The sequence below is a fragment of the Recurvomyces mirabilis genome, assembly GCF_035927965.1.
Source record: "Recurvomyces mirabilis strain CCFEE 5264 chromosome Unknown scaffold_30, whole genome shotgun sequence".
Taxonomy (NCBI): domain Eukaryota; kingdom Fungi; phylum Ascomycota; class Dothideomycetes; order Mycosphaerellales; family Teratosphaeriaceae; genus Recurvomyces; species Recurvomyces mirabilis.
In genome coordinates, this window is record NW_027041964.1 from 252256 (window position 1) to 273815 (window position 21560).

The following is a 21560-nucleotide window of genomic DNA, read 5'->3' on the forward strand; positions in this document are numbered from 1 at the left end:
CGTCGGGTGGTGCTCGTGAGCTTCTAGTCGTGGCCGGCGGTATGATTGTGCTCTATTGCGCCTTCTTGCCTGGGAGTACTCCCCCTACCATTATCGAGATGGCACACTCTATCACTGTCGTAAACTTCACGTCGCGAACTCCACTTCATCAATGCTCTCGCGTGTCATTCTGACGAAGCTTCATTAGCGCCATCTTGTCCGCGATCCACGTGGTGGTGGCGGGACGGAGATAGGACGATAGCGCCGCTGCACCATGGTCCCCTGCAACTGTTCCGTTCCTTCCTCATCCTGCAGATACTAATAGCAACACCTTAGCTTCATCCTTCGCGCATGCAACAGCTCCGACTCGTGACTACCTCACCAACGACTCGAGGCTGCAGTCGTTATCGTCATATCCTTCTTCACCGGCGCGTCGGACCGATGCGAACAAGATCCGGCCCTGAAAGCTGACTCCGCTCCAGTTCACTCCACTCGGAAGCAGTGGCAGAAGTCTGAAACTCCGCACCACTGCAGCGCCGGCGTGGATTATACGAAAACGATGTCGAGTTCACGGATCTCACCCGAATAAGCGGTCTGCCGGGAGCCGAAGGACGAACGGAGTAGTGGCTACGACACCGCAGCAATCATGCCAGGTGGAGCTCCTGCCTCTGCGGCTGCTACTGCGGCAGGTCGGAATAACAATATTATTATTAATGGCACTGCAGACGCGACTGCCGCCGAGACGCTGCCCAGCGTGCCTGCCGTAACTAACACTAGCGTGAAGAGGACGGCCCAGGCTGCTTTTGAAGGTGAGGATTGATTTTGTTCATGTTTGCTGTTGCTATATTGCCACCGCCTGCCACTTCCTCTCTCTCACTGCCCAACCATTACCTCAGCCGTGCAGTGTCTATCAACCATGGCCAAACATTGTTTCTCATGACTGCATACCGCGAGCCTTATGTCATAATGAAGTAGTCTTTGATGGCTTACGATTACGATTCTGCTCCCACAGAAGCTCCAGACACGCCACCACTGGTCAAGATGAACGTCAATCCATACCTCCCCCAACGTCACATCAACGACCACTACGACATCGTCGGCTTCATCAGCAGTGGTACATACGGCCGTGTTTACAAGGCCGTCTCCAAACGACCTGCCAACGGCCAAGCACCCATTGTCAAACACCCATCCGGCCGCACAGTCGAAGCCTTCGCCATCAAGAAGTTCAAGCCTGACAAAGAAGGTGCCGAACTGCAATACACTGGCATCTCCCAATCCGCCATCCGTGAGATGGCCCTATGCACCGAACTCTCCCACCCAGCTCTAATCCACCTCGTCGAAATCATCCTGGAAAGCAAATGCATCTTCATGGTCTTCGAGTACGCCGAGCACGACCTCCTGCAAATCATCCACCATCACCACAGTCTCTCCACTCGCGGACCCATCCCTGCCAGTATGCTCCGTAGCTGCATGTACCAACTCCTCTCCGGCCTGCTCTACCTCCACCAAAACTGGGTTATCCACCGCGATCTCAAACCCGCCAACATCATGGTAACTTCTTCGGGAGCGATCAAGATTGGTGATCTAGGCCTCGCTCGCCTCTTCTACAAACCCCTCCACCCTTTATACAACGGAGACAAGGTCGTCGTAACGATCTGGTACCGTGCCCCCGAACTCCTCCTCGGCTCACGCCACTACACCCCCGCCATCGACTTATGGGCCGTCGGTTGCATCTTCGCCGAACTCTTAAGTCTACGCCCCATCTTCAAAGGCGAAGAAGCGAAGCAGGATTCCAAAAAAGCCGTTCCGTTCCAACGAAACCAGATGGGTAAGATCGGTGAAGTGCTAGGTTTACCCAAGAAGAACGAGTGGCCGCTTCTGCAATCCATGCCCGAGTACCCGAGTCTAAATTCTGTGGTCGTGTATAATGCTTCTGTGAACCGGCCCGTAGGGTTGGAGAAGTGGTTTAGGAATACGGTGCAGGGGAATGGGTATGCTATGCCGAGTAATCCTCCACCTGCGGATGAGGCGCTGGAGTTCTTGAGGAAGTTGCTGGAGTATGATCCCCTGAAGCGTATGACGGCGGAGCAGGCATTGAAACATCCTTATTTCGTTTCTGGTGGGCAACAAGCTGGACAGAGTGGTAATGGTATCGGCGGCGTTGCTGGTGTGAATGTGAAGCTGCCGAGCTGGAATTGTTTCGAGGGGCTGGAGACGAAGTATCCGGCTCGCAAAGTGAGTACCGAGGCCCAGGAGATCGGGGCCACGGTCACGGGTGGGATTTCGGGGAGTAAGAGGAGCGCGGCTGTTATTGGGGGGTTGGGGGATGAGGTGGGGATAAGGAGTTCGGCTGTTGGGAGTGGGGTTAAGAAGATGAGGGAAGGGTGATTTGGATGGATGAGAATTTGAGAGATGGACTTTGGCTACATTTGGGGGCGTAAGAAAGATTGTTTGACAGATATGCTGATTTGCATCATTGTGTCTGATAGATGGTCACGAAACCTGTCCGCCCGCCTCGCAGACCGGCTCGAGCAGAATTTGAAGGGAATACCACCCATCGGGACCGCATCGACAGCCACATCCCACACCTGACCAACCCGTACGAGAACATATGCATGATCTGCTCCGCACCGCTCACACCTCCGCTCTACGACACAGCCCCCAGCATTAAACAAGCATGCAACGCCTGCAACACCATCTATGCCATGGATATGTCCTGCGCCCTGGACCTCAAGCAACTCTGGTTCTGCCCGGCGCCTGCCTGCAGAGCGAAGAACAGGAATGTTTTGGTACTGGATGTGGATTGTGGGCTTTGTGCGGAGGCTTTGCGGGATCGTGATGGGGTGGTTGATGGGGTGGTGCTTGTGAGGTGTGGGGGTTGTGGGCCGAGGAGGGTGCATCGGAGTTGTTGGGAGCTTGATATGGTGGCTCGAAAGGAAGAGTATCAGACCGAGGCTTGGGATCTGGGATTGCCTGCTCGTGGTCCGGGCAGTGCAGATGTGGCCTCGCCGGCGGCTTCGGCTAGGAGGCTCAATGCTCCGGAGGGAAGAGTTGCGCAGACGGACGAGCCGGAACAGGAGGACGATGCTAGGGAGCTGGATGAGCAGGATCCGCAGAGGAGTGGAGGTCATGTTACTGTAAAGATGGATCCGGACTGGCTTTGCAACGGCTGCGATTAGGATCGCGCCGCTGCGGCTTTCAAGATCATCAAGCGAGCGGATTCGCAGACTTTGAGCGGTGCGACTTGTATGTTGTGTCTGGAGCTTGCGAAATATGGGAGGTGTCAAGTTTCACCGCTTCTGGTCGGCAGTGCGATATTCGACCAATATGACGATCGGACGGCGGGATCCGGAACGGAGGATATGGTTAGGGTACTCTGTAATGGTGGTTGTGGTTGGTGTTGGGTGCATGAGGGATGTGAAGCTGAGTTTGTGGGGTTGGGAAGGAGATGTGGAGGATGTTGTGCGAGGGCCATCATGGGCGCGAATTGGTGATTGGATCGTTCCACCGTGTACAACAACGTTGACGAGATGAAAGAGATCGTCCATCCTCACCAATCCACCCTCTGCGCCATCCCCTCCACATCCGCACTCCCCCTCAACCTAATAAAAACCCCCCTCTCCATCTCCGCCCACACAGGCAAGCAAAGCGGCATAAATACCTCATCCAGTTCTTCCTGCAGAGCCTCCCTCGTCATATCCCGACACACAATCTTCTTCAAAATCGGCAGACTCCGCTCCGAGATCCGGAATGTAGCCGTCTGCGACACTAATTGCCGATACGTAGCCAGTAATTCCAACCAGCAATCCCCCAACTCTGCTTTCCCCACCCGAGCCGGATCATGCAGGATATTTGAAGTCATTAGCGGCGCGAGCTGCAAATCCAACTCCTCTAACTGCGGCAACAACTCCCGGAAATCAAGGTGCGTGCTAAACGGGAATATAGCCACGTACGTCAACTTCCGCAGACTTTCCAGGGGGCGGGCTGATAATCGTTGCATATTCGCGCCGTAGGTTGGTCGCGGGGTGAGGGTGTGCAGGAGGCTGTAGAGGAGGCTGGGCGGGCCCCGTTCGAAGAACTCGTAGGTTCCGTAGGCGGAGAGGAAGGCGGATTCGTTTAGGGTTATGTGGTGCCAGGGGAGGAGGTGCAGGAGGGAGGAGGGGGAGAGGCCGGGATAGCGGTGGGGATGGGGTTGGAGGGAGGCGTAGGTGGGTGGTTGGGTAGGGGGCAGTGGTGGGGGGGTTTTGTGGGTTAGGGTTGGGTTTGGGTGGGGGGGGAGGGAGAGGGTTAGGATGTGGAAGGTCATGTCTGTGAAGGCCCAGGTGGCTGAGGCTATATTAGTTCGCTTTCTAAGTCCGAATGTTGTGTTGCTCCTACACGTACCAGACGTGTCGATGGCGCAGTTTGTCAGGCAGGCTAGGTCTGCTGGGGGTGCTAGTATGGTGATTCTCCGTAATTGCGGGAGGTCGGACAGGAGTTGCGGCCAGAAGGCCGCTGAACATTGGTATCGCCAGTCGTGCGGCCAGGCGGCCAAGTTGGGGAAGTGCCCGAGAGTGTCTGGGAGCATTTCTGTGGTTGACAGGATGAAAGATTGTACTTTTGTCGTCAGGTCGTGATCGTTCAGGTAAGCGAGGAAGTCTTTCAAGTGGTGGTAGAAGCGCGGGAGCCATAGTTTCAAAGTCTTGCGCATACTCGCGAGCTGTTGAACGTCTTCTGTCGATGATTCTCCCCTTTCGTGTGCGGAGCGATGAATCTCAAGGTGCAACTTAGCATCCTCACAGAGGTCATGGTGAAAGGGATCAGCTATCCGCACATCTCCATGATCTGGGTCAGGGGCTGTGTAGTCTAGGTCAATTGCTCTACGGCAGGCATGACAGGCATTCCATTCTTGTCGTGACGGAGCATCGAGTCGAAGACGAGTGTGCTGGAAGAGCAGAGGCAGTACCACTCGTCGCCATCGTTTGGAGACTTGTGATACAAATTTCAAGGTAGGCTGCTTGGAATCGAAGACGCCGATTGCTGGCTCGTCGCGATAGTCTGTCTCCGAGGGTGGAATGTCGTCCAGGTGGATGAAGATCTGTAGTAGTAGCTCCTCAGGCAGTCTATCGATCGTGGCAGTGCTTCCCGCCATGACCGTCTATGGCTGATTGCTTCGCGGTCTTGTGGTCAGCGATCTGTTTTGGGCCTCGGCGTCCAGCTCGAGAGTGTGGTCGAGCAGAAGGTAATAATAATCTAGAGCCGACGAGATAATCGCCCGATGTGGCCGAAAAGGTGGAGCTGATACTGTAATGTGAGCTCCATTCGCGCGAGATTTGGGCACTTTCCAGGCTGATTTGGTCTCATTCCACTCTCGTCGGAGCGATAATCAGTAGAACATCCAGACACAAAGTCTAATATCGTGCGGCGGAGGCATGACAAGGATGCTCATATGCTCACTAATGCCTTTCTTCGGACATTACGAGGCGTTCCAGACTAAGAAGCGGAGCTCTTACGGACGGAAACTACCTAAGCATTGTTGCTCTAGGTATTGCTTATATGGGACGCCCTGTTCGTGTTCCAAAGTACACTATGTCTCTAAATTTCACACCTTTCGTTCGACCCTTCGTTCAGCTCACAAGAAATTGATAGTTATCATACCGCAAGCCATCATGGCTCCCGCACCACAGCCAAGTCTGCTAGACAAAGTGGCCTTGTTACCAGTAGCCGGCAATGCGATACTCGCCATACTTTACAACCTCATAACCCGACCAATTGCCAGCGGATCTCGTCCCGTTGATGCCTTCCGGGATGCCATGTTCAGCGCCATGCGTTCGTTCCTGTCCAGCATCGACACGCCAATCGAACAATGGAGCGCAAGCACCACCGAAGCTGAATACCTCGCTGTGGCAAAGAAGCAGGGTTTTGCCCCTGATACTGAGGTTCTAGCAAGTGGTGTCAAGCTCCACCGTTTGGGGGTCAAGAACCCGCAGTACACGATCTTATACCTACATGGTGGTGGCTTTAATCTGCCTGCCATGAACGGCCACTTCGAATGGCTCCTAGATGTCATCAACGATCTTTCACCGCACGCGAGTGTTGGTGTGGTCTTCTTGAGCTATACGCTGTCTCCAAAGGGCCAGTATCCACTGCAGCTCCAACAGGCTACCGAGTCTTTGCAATGGTTGATCACGAAGCAGAACATCAGCCCAAGTAAAGTAAGTCCTGCCCATATCCCAGCTTATGTACGTGAAGCTTACTCACGGCCCAGATAATCATCGGTGGCGACTCTGCCGGCGGCAATTTAAGCATGGCTGTACTCTCGCACGTTCTCCACCCTCATCCCGAAGTGCCGAAGCTCGAGCTGAAAGAGCCACTCGCGGGTGCTCTGCTCATATGCCCATGGGTGCATTTCGAGCCCAGCGATGATGGAGTGGATCGCAACCAGCATAGCGATCTCGTAACACCTGTAGCGGCGAAGAGATGGTCGGCCAACTACATGGGTGAGTAGAATCCGTCACGATAAGCTAGGATTTGAGCGAAAACTGACCACTTCCTAGGTAACGCAAAGCTGGACAACTACACCCAAGCGGCAGACGCGGACGAGAAATGGTTCTCTGGTCTGGATAAGGTGGTGAGAGACGTCTTGGTTTATGGCGGTGGCGGCGAAGTCCTGATCGACAGCATCAAGCTCTTCGGAGCCAAGCTGAAGAGAGCTCACTCCAAGGCGGAACTCGTGGTGCTGCCGAAAGCGGCTCATATTGATATGATCATTGACAAGTCTTTTGGGTACAAAGGCAAGGCGGAGGGTACGCAACTGATCGAGAGTTGGATGTCAGCGGCCATCTCGTGATGCTTAAGATGCTATGAATCTTGACGATACTTCGCGCTTCTGACAACTTGACCATATGGACCAAGCTCCTGTTGAGACTTCTCGGAAAGTGTTTGTCTCTGCGAATGCTAGACCCATGCGAGTTCCTTAAATGCCCACTCTACATGCAGAGACATACAGCCATCCATGTCTCAGACATGACGACGTAGGACTGCACACCCATATACGTCAACCACTCTCCATCGTCTTCTCTCTTCCCTTTCGCTTCTGCAAATCAATCCCAGGCCATCCTACCGATTTACGACCATACCAATTCACCCACCAAAGCCATGACTACTCACGCCCCACCCACCTTTCCAGATACAAGCGCAGAAAAGGCCAAGATTCCCCTCAAAACCTCGACCATCGCACATAATCCTTCGGACATTCCACCTAGAAAGCAGCACCGCTCCAAGACCGACGAGCCTTGAAATGACAGCCAGGTCATCTCCATCAAGGTACCTACGCTCAAGCGGCTCCTGGAGGCTACTTTCCAAGAGCTTCCTTGTCGTGAAGAAGCAGCACGTCTTGAAGTAGTCCGCTGGAAAATTAGTCGCAAAGAGGCACGCTGTCTGGAACTGGAGGGGAGGCGAGTGCATCGAAGCAAGCGAAATTGTCTGTGTCAACGTCGCCGATGACTCCGGAGTCTCCGTTACGTTCGTCTTCTTCGTGGTCTTCAACCGCGGCCGTGAAAGACTTTCCCACCGGACAGGGGACGCATACATCGAAGCAAAAACAGCAGAAGCCCACGAAGCAAGAGGAGCGAAAGACCACAAAGCAAGAGCAGCCGAAGCTCATGAAATAAGAGCAGCCGAAGACCACGATAAACGTGATAGGGAGGAAGACAGTGGTGGAGAAAGATACTTCTGGGGATCCTCTCAGGGTCGGTTCGAAGGGAACGAGATCAGCCGACTGGCTTGGTTGAAGACGTCATGCGCATACCATGCTGACTTTGCGTTGCCAGTGAGGCGCTGGGCTATGTGTTCATAGGGTGGCGCAATTGATATTTGGACTCATCTCCTGTTGATATTGAACTTCACTTTCTCACCAGAACGTCGTGACAAGTCATGTATCCAGTAGTCGATATCGCGTAGCTTGCTTGTACTAGAAGACACTGCAGCGACCAAGCAGGCTAATCAAGTATCCTCTGGGTTCAGTTGCAGGCTGCACGAGGAGGTGGCAGGCAAGCACGTTATCGCCTTCAACGTTCCAGTTCCGTAGCGCGTGGTCAGGCTCGCCGCAAAGATCCTTGCCGCAAAGATCCTTCTTGGCATGGCCTACGCAGAGGCGATATTGATGTTAAGTCGATGACCTCACATCTGCCGAAATAAGTCGAAGCACACTAATACTCTCTGCGAAGAAGGACAAACTTCTCGAGCTCCAGGGTTGCGAAGTGCAGGCTCTTACAATCGCGAGCCTGACTCTGTTCGTGCACTTCTACTGGTTGTTCAGCATGTTCTCTTTGCTGGAGCTGTCAACATTGGTGTTAGCGTGCTTATCCTCACACTTGGGCTGGCTATCGCTGGTGTGATTGCAGTTGGGATCTGGGAGAAGTGATCGTGAATCTCGAAGGGAGAAGGTAGTCGGCTTCGGGATAGTCCCGACGGGTCAGGCCTAATCGACGGCACCGGCGAGATGTGGCGGGTGGGCATCATAGAGGTAGTACCGTCGGCAGTCATGCCTGATGGTCTTCGCATGAGAGCTTGGCGTGGCAGTTCCACGGGAAGACAAGGAAGGGAGAGTAGAGCTGAGGCCGCCTGATCATTTTGCGGAAACCTCTATCTCACGACAGCTTGATCCTCCATCCCTTGACCACATACCCTCCCAGTAGCTTCCCAACCACAGCCCCAATGTACATCCCAACGACAACAGTCACTGGCCATTTCTGCCACTCCCTATCCCAATCCAATGGTATCGGCACGGCTCCCATCCACGCACCAGCCAAAGCACCCAGACTCAGACCGTACGTTTCATCCAGTGGAAGCTGCAGACTCGCTATTCGCAGCCATGTCTGAGCATCCAGACCGTGGACGTAGTACAAATGTGGCGTTACCAGAAGAGCGAGGTGGAGTGCAAGTAGCAGCGTGTGGGCGTTGTGTGTCATAAGTGGTGCACCGAACAGCACAGTGAAGATGTAGAGCAGTGGTGTGGAGAGGACGAGTGTGAGGGTCATGGAGAGAAAGGCAGGCTACATCATCTCAGCATGGTACCACATCCTACGGCATGTAGTATACATACAACTAGCTTGGCCCAGATATCAGGATCTTGTGCTGTCTTTGTCCCCTTCTTCTTCACTCCCACTCCCACCCCCGCTCCTGCTCTACTCGCCGCCTTCCTGCCAGCCTCCTCTACCTGTGCCGCGATCGGTAGACATATCACACAATAGAGCGTCTGTACGATGGCGACCGTAGGTGCGAGGCCAAGGAGCGTACCGACCGGATTCGCTACAAGACTGCGAAAGCTGAAGAGGACAGTGCCGAGTAGGAGGATAGGTTGGAGGTTGGCGAAGAAGAGGGCTGGTTGAGTAGAGAGTACGGAGATGGGTTGAGAAGGTGTTTCAGCCACTGGTGTGACCGGTGTCGCCATCGGGATTGACTGGTGCGATTGATGTAAGAGTATATCCTTGGTGAAGCATTTGGAGCTTGATCGAGCGGCCTGATCGGGAAGGCACGGACCATGCCAAGATACAATCTGACAGGCATTGATGTAGCGCCTCCCTTCCTTCTCCCTTCTTTCATCCCAGATGATGTTACAATCATCAGAAGCGATGAAGCCAATACGTTGAAGCTACTGCATCCCGAGACTGCTATAGGCTCCCGCTGGTGCGTACATGAGCATGTTTGGAATCACAGCAGCGTGGTGACATTGTTGCAAACGTCTCATCGTGTATGAATACAACCCGATATCGTTCTCGCCTGACGAATGGCAAGGCTGGCGCCACAGTTCGGTATTACAAAGGCGGCGATACAAACGCCTGTCGATGGCTGGAACACTGATCTTCAATGCATTGACAAGCTGACTGCATCCGAATAGCTGATGCTCCGCCTCCGATATGAGACTCTTGTCAGAATCACTCGCGAAGGAGCTGCACGTCTCAAGCAACGATCGAACTGCAATTCCTATCTACTTGTACTCGACGAAGCCGAGTTCGCTGACACCCTCCAAAGCCTTGCAAGCCTCACTCCAAGAATTGCACTCATCATACAACTCACTCCTCAAATACGCCGCAGTCATCCTCTGCAAAACAGCCACCCGCTCAGGACTCTCATCATCGCACTCCTTGGCATCATACCCCGACACCCCACCAAGTCCATGCTTACCTCCCTTCAACGTCAACAAGCTCTTTGGCCCTGGTGCCCGTGTATAGGGATCTGCATGCCAGTCTGCTCCTCGCACGGTCAGATGAGGACCCACATCCTCGTCACCGACTACGACGAGCGCTGGTGTCTTCATGGTGCTGAAGTCTGGATGACGGAGGATGGTGTAGTTCTCGTACGCCGTAGCGCTGAGGTCTTTGCCACCTGAACCGGGAGCTGCGAGGATAAGACCTGCTTTGATTCGGGGGTCATAGAGGTTTACGACCGAGTCGTCCTTGGGATCGATGGTCTGGGTGCCGAGCAGGAGGCAGGCAGTATGGCCTCCGAGTGAATGTCCAGCAACAGCAATGCGGTCACGGTCCAGGCTGCCTCGACTCAAGAAGGGCGCGGCATCCTCGATCTCATCGAGGCGATCGATGACGGTGCTCATGTCGTCCACCCTGGAACGCCAGAACAGTGGCGCATCCGGATGGTCGGTGAGGCTCAAAGTCTTGGAGCTGAGATGTGTGGGCTGAATCACCGCAAAGCCATGGGCGGACCAGTGGTCGACTAAAGCACCGTAGCCGTGCAGGGAAGAGAGGTTGTTACTTCGACCATGTCCGTGGGAGAGGAGAATGATGGGCAGTGCGGCTCTGGCCTGAGCGGGGACGCTGATGCGCAACTGGAGAGGGACTGAACGCTGAGGTACCTCCAACGTGATAGGCGACATGGAGAGCGCTGGTTTAGAAGCAGGCTTGGGCAAATTGGCAGCAAGGCCGATGAGTGCATGATCGGACAGAGCTTTGATTCGTGCCATGCTGCCGTGTGCTGTTGTTAGATTGTGAAAGGTGCGTGATCTGTTGGTGAGCAGTAGGACAGTGTAAGAGTCAGAGCATCCCTTTACTTATGGTTTTCTGCATGCTTTATGTAGTCCTCATGCTACTTCGATATTCGGCTTTATGCTGGCATCGAACGGACTTTAGCGACAGTTTGCAAAATGTTACCATGCCTGTTTAGGAAATGCCGCCGAGTCACTTTGTGTAGCAACTTGAATCAATAGTCAATGGGACACATGCTGGGACGGAAGATCTTGCAGTGCAATTGTCAAGTTCTCTAGCACATGGTCCATGGCGCAAAAAATTTTGGTGGGCCGGCAAGGGCCTAATCATGGAAGGAAAATCTGCACTCCCGAGTGACAAAGAGTGCCACCATTCGCCAATAGCCAAGACTAAAGCCAGGCACACTACCGCTCAGTGTCTTACATGGACGAGTAGTGAGGTACCTACGTGGGGTGAGATCACACCACCAGAAAAAGCTCTAGCGACAAGGCTGAAGTCAATGATGGCAAGACACGACATCTCGGCACCCAGCCTGCTGGCCTTGAACCTTTCGTACTACTGATACAACCCGATACTTGCTGACTAGTTGGACGTGAAGTTGAGAGAGCAAGATGAAGAAAAGGAAAATCACAAAGTCAACGCTCAAAATGACTTTCGAGCCACCAGCCAAGGACGGTTCGTACTTACTCGACCTACCTGCTGAGCTCCGCATTGAGATATATGAACACCTCGCCAGCCAGACCAATGAGCATAGTACGAAGAGAATTCGAATCACAAACAACATTCTGCCATGCTCAGAATCCATGATCCTCGTCTGCCACCAGCTCCACGACGAGTTCAGAGATGTCTTCGACCGAGTACGAGGAGTGGCGACTCACATTGCGATCAACACGACAAACTTCTCCTATGCCGAGATCTCTCCAGTGGCGAGGGATATTGAAGCTGGAAGGTTTAGTCCGATAGCGAGGTTCGACTTGGCTGTCGAGATCAACAAAGCATTCAGGTGGCCATTTGACGATCTAAGATTAGTGCAAGCTGGATTTCTCGTAGGCGATGCTAGAAGCGATATCGACCCGACTGGTTCGCCATACTGTATACCCTACGATTGCACGGTGCAGTTCATGGACGACAGCGTCGATCGAGACTACTGGAACCATCTCGTCAATCAAGTCATGCCGGGCTTTGTAGTCGAGCTGGGCGAAGATATGCTGCAAGTTGATAGAGTAGCGAAGGCTTTCGAGGCAGCGCTACGTGAGGTCAAGAAGGGATCTTGCACTTACTACAGCGTGCCGCCACGACGGACCACGTACACTATGAATGGTGACAGTGTCAGGAGTATTGTGAGCCCGGCGATGGACAGCGCCCAGCGTGCAATGAAATGGTTCAAGAAGAACTGCTCGATTACTTCTAGGCAGCCCGAGAGGAAGCATGAACGATTCGACAACCGGTGGAAAGTCTGGCAAAATAAGGAAATACCATTCAAGATTGAGCATGTTACACACGATGCTAGCAAGAAGAGTCATATGCCTTTAGCTTATGAAATCTCTTCGCCTTCGGTCAGTCGGACGGAGCAGACAACATTCAACATCCATCAGAGAACAGGCTCGGGTGGTGAGTCCGAGGCATGGCGGGTTTCCAATATCGTGGGCGCACCTGTGATGGGAGTCTACGATACCGTTTAGCGTTGCGGCTGCCGTGTATAGGAGAGATACCTCGACATCAAAAGCACTCTGTAGCTCTCGTACATGCATTCGCAGCTATCAAGTTGTCATTTGCAACAGGGACACGCATACCGGTGTCGGTCAGCCTAAATACCTTGGTAGTCCTCGCATATCCCTCTTCACCCGCACACTGTCTTCATCAATCTCCAGATCGCGATACAGGTCCGCAGCGCTGCCAAGACTGGCGAGAGAGTAGACTTGTGGAAGGCTTGGCGGAGCTGGACGTGTAATGCTTGATGGCGGCTCCACATGGTAGTGGGATGGCGTATATGGCGTCTTGTTCGTCGTATTGATGCCTTTGATCGGTGTGAAAAGCTTCCGGGGACTGCTCTCGCCGTTCTCGATACGAAACCCGTCGCTCGCCACTGATTCTGTCACTTCATCATCCATACCCATGCCATCAATGATAATTCCACTGCAGCGAGCTCCCGCCCTTCCACTCCCCACATTGTCCGTGCCTCTAGATCTGCGTGATGCGATGCGCTTGCGTTTGATGACGAAAACGATGAAGACGCTTACCATCACTGAGAGCACCACTGCCAATCCTATACCGATAGCTGCACCCTTTGCGAGCCCTCGTCGTGCGAGCATGTCCTTGGAGAGGGATCTCATTGCGTGAAAATATTGATGAGGTGGTGAAGCCCAATGTATTGATAAAAATGGAAACCAGTTGTCGTCTGAGTGTGAAACGGTGCAAGCTTTACCAGAGCTCTGATACTTCGTAGCTAGTGTATCTCTCGCTCCAAGGTCACTTCACACCCGTTGACTCCCACGGAAAGGCCGGCTGCAAGACGATGTCTTGCCTGCGGGATCGCTAGAGCATCGACTTGACTTGACTGAGATGGACGTTCACCACCGGTGCCGGCCTGTGTCAGCATACCACAGAGAGATCAGGTTTAGTCAAGCCATCAGCATATTGGCCATAAGTCGAGACCACCCAATGGCAGAACGCGTCCCAGTCCTTCGCAAAGATATTCATCGCGCGGTCGATTTCAGCTTCAGCCAGGCAACTATGCTGGATGCTCCATTCAGCCAGCTGTTTCCACCCATGGATGTTCATTCGTGTGTCGCCGACCATGACTTGGTAGAACTCGTACGACAGCGACGAGCTGTCATGTGTCGCGCCACTGCATATTCATATCAGCATGGTATTCCCGAGTTATGATTGTCATATGGAGCTTACCGATATAAGCCAGGATTGTCCGCGTTCAGCGTACAGTGTAACCCAGCCGCCAATAGAGCAGGGAATGGATGTTCTCGGGCGTTGCCGCACAAATGGAGAAGCTCATTGGAAACCGGACAGAGTTCGAGTGCAATGTTCTGCTGCTTGTACTTCTCGATGAGCATCGGATGCTTGAGCAACGCATAGCCATGCCCAATACGCTTGCAGTTGAGCAGTAGAGCATCATACAAATTGCTGTTGTCCGGATTGGCAGTGCCACCAGCGTCGAGTAAAGTCTCACCTGCATGGAACATGAACGGAATGCTGATTTTCAGCTTCTTGCACGTTTCCGTAAAGCCTACCAGCAAGTCGGCGTAGAAGCTGATCGGGTTGCGCCTGTCTTCAGCTCCCACCAGATCGAATCCGCAGATGAGATCCGGAAACTCCAGCTTCAGCTTGAGACAGTCCAGTAGCTCGCTTTGCATCTTCGGTCTAGGGATGCTGCGAGGCGTGCAATATATGATCTTCAGACCAAAAGGAAATTGGTCGGGCTTGCCAGCATCTTGGAGCTGTTGCTGCTTCTTCCTAACCTCTTCACAAATGATCTTCATCTGTGCGTTGAGGTCTATTTGCAGTGTACCGTCGTCGGAGGGAATGCTCTTGTCCATCAGCATAGGTCGTAGCTCGGCATACATGACATTGTCTCTGATCATGCTGTCTATTGCTGCGCCAACGTACCACCTGTACACAGACTTATAGTTGACCAAGCCCTTAAAAGCCCGGGTGCCTTGGTTGAAGCACGCCCAAGCGCTGTTCACGGTCTGACCTTCGCCGTAGACATCGTGAGCCGTCAGAATCATCTTCTCTCGGACCCAGCATTCGGCCTCGTCCAGGCCGTCGGGTCGTTCTTCTAGGCCTAAATCTGCGGGTGCTAGCTCGTGAAATCGCTGGCGGAAGTCTGACCACAACATCCATGGTGAATTATTCTTATCTTTGAAGTCTGGATTATAGCTGGTGGCGAAGCAATCGACTTTGACTGTGGTCTTGGGTATGACGCTGAAAACAACCTCGACATCTGCGTAGTCCTGAGGCCGCATTAAAGGCTTCGTAGTTCGAATACACATGAATGGCTGCATAGATGAGCTCGCCGCCCGGGGCAGTAGCTCCTCTGGCGGCAGCTCACAGTTGAAATGTATGTGCAGATGGCATCCTTTGGGCATTCGCTGCGCCATGGCAAAAATCTTACTTTGATCGATCCGAGGCTTGTTGATGAGGAACCGACCACCCATATCTCGAGTGTTGGAGTCTGGTATCAATTCGCTAGGCATATTACCAAACAGCTCCGGATCATCTCGCTCGCTTTCCCGGATGGCTAACAAGATCTGCTGTGCACGATTTTCAAGCTGCGAGGCACGAGATCTAGCCCCAGCATACCACGAGAGCTGCTGCTCACTATCAAGTAAACCGTGGCGGGCATCTTGGTAGACTGTGGAAGTCTCGGCTGCTCTGAAGCCTTCGCTGAGTAGGTCCTGCGCCTGCGCCTGCGCCAAGTTTGGCTCTTGCGTCGATGGAGGGTCGACCATCTTTACGACTTCGGGAGCTACTCTGTTGGACTGCTTGCGCCGCGGCACTGGCAGCCCGCACCAAGACGAATTTCGACCTGCTTCACCACTCGCACCGCTACTACTGCTGTTTGTCTTTGCTGACTATTTCGAGGTCAGATGATGCTCTCTGAGCGATGAGCTAGCGAATCGTAGATATGTGCTCGTACCTTCGTTCTAAACATGCTCAAGGCAGCGAGCCAAACGCGACGCTGTTCACAAACACAGTCACGTTCCAGGCATAGTCTGATGTGCGGAGAGAATGGTTTCAATTGAAGACCCGTAAGCTCATGACAGTCAGATTCGCTGGCCTCTTATACGTTGATCGTCAGGGCGACTAATGTTTCGCTAAGTCCCACAGTCGAGGGCGATGCGGTAATTGTCTTTCCAGTCACAGCCTTGCTCCCGCCGACTAGGCAGACTGGTGAATATTCGGGAGTCAATGGTACGAATAGCAAGGTGTAGGATCGCATACGGTCTTGGTCATGAGCCGTCGGCCTCAAAAGTGGGCTGAGAAGAAGTAGAGGAGGCCGGGGCTCAAGCCTCACGAATGCTGCGCCCCCCACCGAACCGAATGCCAATCAGGCACTGGAACAGTATCTGAGGGCTCAGACCCAGACACTGTGCTTGCAAAAGCAGGACGACATCCTCAGATGGACTCAAGATGGGACACCAAAACTGTGATCAACCTCCGCAGAACACGGACATGTTGGTGAGGTTCGGAGATCGTTGCAAGTACGACGGAGTGAGAAAAGTGTGGTGAACACGGACTCCATTGTTAGCGAGCTCACCTTTGCTTCTACTAACCGCCCGTCCCATCTGTTATCTGACGATCATCCTAAATCGGGCATTTGGTTTCTCCACTTGCACATCAGCCTTTGTTTCGACCTAAGGCTGGCCTCAGTCTCAAGAATGTCTCCTTCTGACGCTTGATGAGGCAAAGACTGCGTCCTCATACCTCCCATGCGCCAAGCGTGATGCCAGCGCTTGACCGGTGGAAAGACACGGCCGTGGGGGCTGAGACGCAGCCACCGCATCAAGGGCGCACACGCAGCCTGATGGCCTCGTTGCCTTCTCCTTGAGTCTCGTCACACCACCAGTATCTCCTGAGCCACGATGATATATATTTATCCATGAGGAGATCATCTGCACTGTACCATAGCAGCCATCTCATCAACTCCAATTCTGGCCCATCGATAGAGACCTCGGATCTGCCACCACACAGGAGCGATAGCAGCTATGAGTGGAGGCGGCAATAACATTACGATATCCTACCCTGGCAATGGCTGGCAAATGCTATGGCCCTCAGCATTTGGTGCCTTCCAGCTCGACATCGTTGGTTTCCTTGCCATCCTTGGAGAAGGTTCCGTGGCCGTCAATGCTCAGGTGTCTGCTCTGTCCGACCTGTTCTTCCTCCCTAGACTTATGCCTGCACCACAAGCGTTGCTCTTCCCCACTCGACCAGTACGACTAGAGCCAGTCACGAAGGCGTATGTTACTGCTGTGCAAGCCGGGAATGTCATTGATCACATACATCATGTAGCATCTATTCTACTATCCAAGTAAGTCAGCATCTGTCACTGTCTCAGGCTAGACTAACATACGGCAGAGCTGAAGACATGCCCGAGCACATGGTACGATGCGTCGAGATCAGAAAGAGTGACAAGGCAGGCAGGACGAGTACCTCATGGTCGGACAGAGCCTTAAAAGGCCAGCCTTCAAGAGCAGGGCAACATTCCATGGCACCTGTAGAGATTGAGCCATCAGTGACAGCGAAAGCTTTTGGTCCGTTGGCTTGGGTTACACTGAATGGTCTGACACTGGCTACAACACTCTTTCTCCTATCTATGTTATTTGGAGATGGTATGTCCATGCTGGCCACCGTGGTGCTCTCCCTACTCTCGACTCTCATCGGCGTTAGCAACAAGTGGAGTCTGACACTGATTAAGAGACGTGCCGGCATCGTCCCTCCCGGAGACGTCGTCATTCGCTATCCGAATGGCAGCTTTCTGGTCGTCAAGTGCGCTGAAGACATCGCTCGCGAACTGTTCTTTGCTCCCGAGAAGATCAACTATATGATCACGAGCCCGGCAATTCACCGACTCATCTCACTTGTTGGCACGCTTATGCTTATGTTCGGCGTTATCGCGCTTGCCAATGCCAGGCTGGAATTGCAGTTCGCATGGGGCGGTGCTTATATCATTATCAATGCCGTTCATTGGATTGCTGCTGCAGTACCACAACGTATGCATTGGGACTTCTCCTGCTACGTTCTCGCAGAACAGGGCATTGATGGCGGCAACGAACAGCTTGGCTACACAGAGGCGCTTTGGAAAGCTATCATGATTACGCAGTCGATCGACTGGTGCAGAGCCGGTGCGCCTGCAGCGCCGCTCACCAAGGTCTGGGACGAGTGGCTGGTTGAAGCAGGCAAACAAAGTGCTTCTGTCGTGGAGAAGTCAGGGTCTGTGGTTGCGCCTTACTGGGATGAGCAGCCAGACTCCGAGAAGGGACATGCTAGTACTGTGTTATGGAGCATACCCAAAGAGTGGGATGCGAAGAAGGCCTGGAACGACATATTACAACGACATCGTGCTGCACCGACTGCAGCACCAGCGAATTCTTCGTGATTGTAAAAGGCTGTGCTCGGAGAATGTTTTGCAGACAAAGTATCAAGCGAGGGCGTTGGAGGAATTATGTTCGTGTACACCATAGTTGATTTAGCCGAGCAACCTGCAGAACTTGCACACACGGTGTCCACATGCATTAAAGCCCTTCTATTGCTGTGGAGCTCTTTCTTTGCATCCAGGACCGTCGGCAGTCCTCGCGATCATCAAATCTCAGCAATATATTGGGCACGGGTACTCCCGCTTTGCTCAAATGTGCTTCTGGCCCTGTCCAAATAATCCACCGCCCGTCTGAGCGCGAGCAGTAAAAGCTACGGTGGCCGAGGTGGGTGATCCCTGCGAGATCTCTGCCAGACGTGACAAATGCTAACGACCAGCGGAGTGGTCTAAGGCGGTAGATTTAAGTAAAGCATTGCTTGAAAACTCTACTGGGGAGACCCGCGCGCGTTCGAACCGCGTCCGTAGCAAATTTAGGGAGAATATGATAGCCCTTTCATTTTTGCTCTTAGTCGGTCGAAAAGACTGTAGAGTTCGACAAACTTGAATGATGTTCGAGTGGACGGAAGAACTTGTTCGGCCCTTGCTCGCCAGGCCGCCTCGTGTCCGAATGCACTCTCGATCTTGCTTGCCGACTTCCTGTCCCCGCAAGAGCTCGCAACCAGATCTCGTCATTTTGGGAGCAGATCAGAACAACAATTCAGCCTGATTGGAAAGACCTCGTACCTGGCAGTCCTGATGGTATGCCGAGTTGCTTCTAGCAAACGCCGATGAGGAGGCTCCGCACTCGTGGTCTTGTCATTGTGCATCCAGTGTAGTTCGAATATAACCTGGCAAGTATCCGCTGTCTCGATCATCCAACGGCCAATTATCAAAATGCATCTTCTTGCTTTCTCATTATTCGCAGGCTTCGTGGCAGCAGAGAGTGGTCTGGCAGCATGGCTCCGCTATGCACCCCTGTCTGGGAGCCAACACCTCCACTCTTCCTTACCATCTCATATCGTTGCACTGAACAGCACCGTGGGTAGTCCCGTTTATACCGCCGGACAAGAACTCCACAACGGCATACAGAGCATCTACGGCAAGCAATGCAACATCCACCATGGGCACTGGGACGCTGCCTCCTCGGTGGTAGTTGGGACCGTCGACGAGTACACCAAGGCATATGGACCTCTTCACAATGCACCCACGCTCATCGCGGACGGCTACTGGCTCAGCACCGAAGGCGGGACCATTCAAATCCTTGGTCAGAACGAACGAGGTGCTCTGTACGGCACTTTTCAATATCTCTCCATGCTGGCTCAAGGCAACTTCACCAAAGTCGCTTATGCTTCAAACCCAGACGCACCAATCAGATGGACCAACGAGTGGGATAACTTAGATGGCAGCATCGAGCGCGGCTTTGCTGGTCCCTCGATCTTCTTCGCCAACGGAGTTATAGTGAACAATCTCACTCGAGTCAGCGAGTACGCGCGGATCTTAGCATCCATCGGCATTAACGCCGTCGTGGTCAACAATGTCAACGCCAATGCGTCCCTCTTGACGCCGCAGAACATCCAGGGACTAGGCAGGATCGCTGATGTCATGAGACCATACGGTGTGCAGGTTGGCATATCCCTCTTCTTCGCCTCGCCCACCAGTGCTGTACAAGGTCAGGCAAACCTGACCACTTTCGACCCCATCGATGAATCCGTCGTGGCCTGGTGGACCAACGTCACGGATCAGATCTACGAGAAAGTACCAGACATGGCTGGATACCTCGTGAAAGCCAACTCGGAGGGTCAACCGGGTCCGCTAACATACAATCGTACCCTTTCTCAAGGAGCAAACTTGTTCGCCAAAGCACTCCAGCCACACCGTGGTATTGTGATGTTCCGCGCATTCGTGTACAACCAATTAAACGAGTCTGACTGGAAAGCGGATCGTGCCAACGCCGCAGTCGACTTCTTCAAGCCTCTCGATGGCGAGTTCGACTCGAATGTCGTAATTCAGATCAAGTATGGACCAATCGACTTCCAGGTCCGTGAGCCAGCTTCGCCATTATTTGCAAACATCCCACAGACCAACACTGCCATCGAGCTCCAAGTCACGCAGGAGTATTTAGGACAGCAATGCCATTTGGTCTACCTGCCACCTTTATGGAAGACAATTCTTGACTTTGACATGCAAGCCGATGATAAACCATCTTTGGTGCGCAACATCGTCTCGGGCGAGCGCTTCAACAAATCTCTTGGTGGCTATGCCGGCGTCGTCAACGTAGGCACGAATGAGACATGGATTGGCAGTCATCTTGCCATGTCGAACCTCTATGCATACGGTCGATTGGCATGGGACCCTACCAGCGACCCAACAAGCATCCTACAAGACTGGATCCGACTCACCTTCGGCGCCGATCCGAGTGTGGTGAACACGATCACTCAGATGTCGCTGGAGTCATGGCCGGCCTACGAGAATTACAGTGGCAATCTGGGCATTCAGACTTTGACCGATATCCTCTACACCCACTTTGGACCCAATCCACAATCTCAAGACGGTAATGGCTATTGCCAATGGACTCGTGCGGATCAGAAATCCATCGGTATGGATCGAACAGTGAGCAACGGTACAGGCTTCTCCGGCCAGTACCCATCTGCTGTAGCCTCTCAATATGAGAATCTTGCAACCACACCCGACAATCTCCTCCTCTGGTTCCACCATGTCAACTACACAACCATCCTGAAATCCGGCATCTCAGTTATCCAAGACTTCTACAACCAGCATTACGCCGGAGCGGCCACGGCACAAACCTTCCTCACACAGTGGCAGTCACTGAAGGGCAAGATCGATGAAGAGCGCTACACAGACCAGCTATTCCGACAAAGTTTTCAAGCCGGCCATTCGCTCGTCTGGCGCGACGCCATTGTCAACTTTTACCATAACCTCTCCAGCATTGCAGACTCGAGCAACAGAGTAGGCAACTATCCCCACCGCATCGAAGCCGAGAGCATGGAGCTGGATGGCTATAGCATATACGCCGTCAATCCCTTCGAGACAGCCTCGAACAAGACCGCTATCGTGACTTCGAGCAATACGACCGCGGGCACAGCATCTTACACCCTCACCTGCGGCAGTGGAACGTACGACGTCGCAGTGAACTACTTCGATCAGTACGGTGGGAACTCGAGCTATGTTCTCAGCATCAATGATAAGACCGTGGGCAACTGGACTGCGAACTTCAGGCCTTGGATCGGTAATACCGAGGGTCCTCGTGTACTTGGACATACGCCGTCAATCTACTTGGACGGTCACTCGGCTATCCGGGTGACGTTTAGTGATGTCACGATTGCGATGGGCGATGTGTTGAAGATTGTCGGGACACCGAATGGTGTTGAGAAGGCGCCGTTGGACTATGTTAGTGTGCTGCCGCTAGGCGTGGTGGACTAGGGTGGGTCGAGGAGGATATAGCTTTCATGAGTATGATCAAACAATATATCGACAGAACAGGCCATTTA

The 21560-nt window shown here is 53.2% G+C and overlaps 8 protein-coding genes and 1 non-coding gene across 9 annotated transcripts; 6 read left to right on the top strand and 3 right to left on the bottom strand.

The window, feature by feature from the left end:
- Window positions 1–960: 960 nt before the first annotated feature.
- SSN3 (cyclin-dependent protein kinase) lies at window positions 961–3158 on the top strand (the record flags this gene model as incomplete). The annotated part of the gene is made up of 2 exons (XM_064841984.1): window positions 961–2214; window positions 2469–3158. 2 exons carry the CDS (start codon window positions 961–963, stop codon window positions 3156–3158), a joined length of 1944 nt encoding a protein of 647 aa, XP_064690494.1.
- Window positions 3159–5627: 2469 nt separating this feature from the next.
- LTS14_009302 (uncharacterized protein) lies at window positions 5628–6808 on the top strand (the record flags this gene model as incomplete). Its single annotated transcript, XM_064841985.1, has 3 exons — window positions 5628–6173; window positions 6227–6458; window positions 6516–6808. 3 exons carry the CDS (start codon window positions 5628–5630, stop codon window positions 6806–6808), a joined length of 1071 nt encoding a protein of 356 aa, XP_064690495.1.
- Window positions 6809–8609: 1801 nt separating this feature from the next.
- GPI11 (Glycosylphosphatidylinositol (GPI) anchor assembly protein) lies at window positions 8610–9412 on the bottom strand (the record flags this gene model as incomplete). The annotated part of the gene is made up of 2 exons (XM_064841986.1): window positions 8610–9014; window positions 9065–9412. 2 exons carry the CDS (start codon window positions 9410–9412, stop codon window positions 8610–8612), a joined length of 753 nt encoding a protein of 250 aa, XP_064690496.1.
- Window positions 9413–9949: 537 nt separating this feature from the next.
- Window positions 9950–11042, bottom strand: LTS14_009304 (uncharacterized protein; the record flags this gene model as incomplete). Its single annotated transcript, XM_064841987.1, has 2 exons — window positions 9950–10950; window positions 11027–11042. The coding sequence occupies 2 exons, from the start codon at window positions 11040–11042 to the stop codon at window positions 9950–9952; spliced, it is 1017 nt and encodes a 338-aa protein (XP_064690497.1).
- A 566-nt stretch (window positions 11043–11608) lies between these two features.
- LTS14_009305 (uncharacterized protein) lies at window positions 11609–12643 on the top strand (the record flags this gene model as incomplete). Its single annotated transcript, XM_064841988.1, has 2 exons — window positions 11609–11636; window positions 11760–12643. The coding sequence occupies 2 exons, from the start codon at window positions 11609–11611 to the stop codon at window positions 12641–12643; spliced, it is 912 nt and encodes a 303-aa protein (XP_064690498.1).
- A 910-nt stretch (window positions 12644–13553) lies between these two features.
- On the bottom strand, window positions 13554–15427 carry LTS14_009306 (uncharacterized protein; the record flags this gene model as incomplete). The annotated part of the gene is made up of 2 exons (XM_064841989.1): window positions 13554–13809; window positions 13866–15427. The coding sequence occupies 2 exons, from the start codon at window positions 15425–15427 to the stop codon at window positions 13554–13556; spliced, it is 1818 nt and encodes a 605-aa protein (XP_064690499.1).
- A 1257-nt stretch (window positions 15428–16684) lies between these two features.
- On the top strand, window positions 16685–18075 carry LTS14_009307 (uncharacterized protein; the record flags this gene model as incomplete). The annotated part of the gene is made up of 2 exons (XM_064841990.1): window positions 16685–17007; window positions 17055–18075. The coding sequence occupies 2 exons, from the start codon at window positions 16685–16687 to the stop codon at window positions 18073–18075; spliced, it is 1344 nt and encodes a 447-aa protein (XP_064690500.1).
- Window positions 18076–18437: 362 nt separating this feature from the next.
- On the top strand, window positions 18438–18539 carry LTS14_009308. The gene has a single exon. It is a non-coding gene; the product is annotated as a tRNA-Leu (tRNA).
- Window positions 18540–18945: 406 nt separating this feature from the next.
- Window positions 18946–21492, top strand: LTS14_009309 (uncharacterized protein; the record flags this gene model as incomplete). Its single annotated transcript, XM_064841991.1, has 1 exon — window positions 18946–21492. The coding sequence occupies one exon, from the start codon at window positions 18946–18948 to the stop codon at window positions 21490–21492; it is 2547 nt and encodes an 848-aa protein (XP_064690501.1).
- Window positions 21493–21560: the final 68 nt, after the last annotated feature.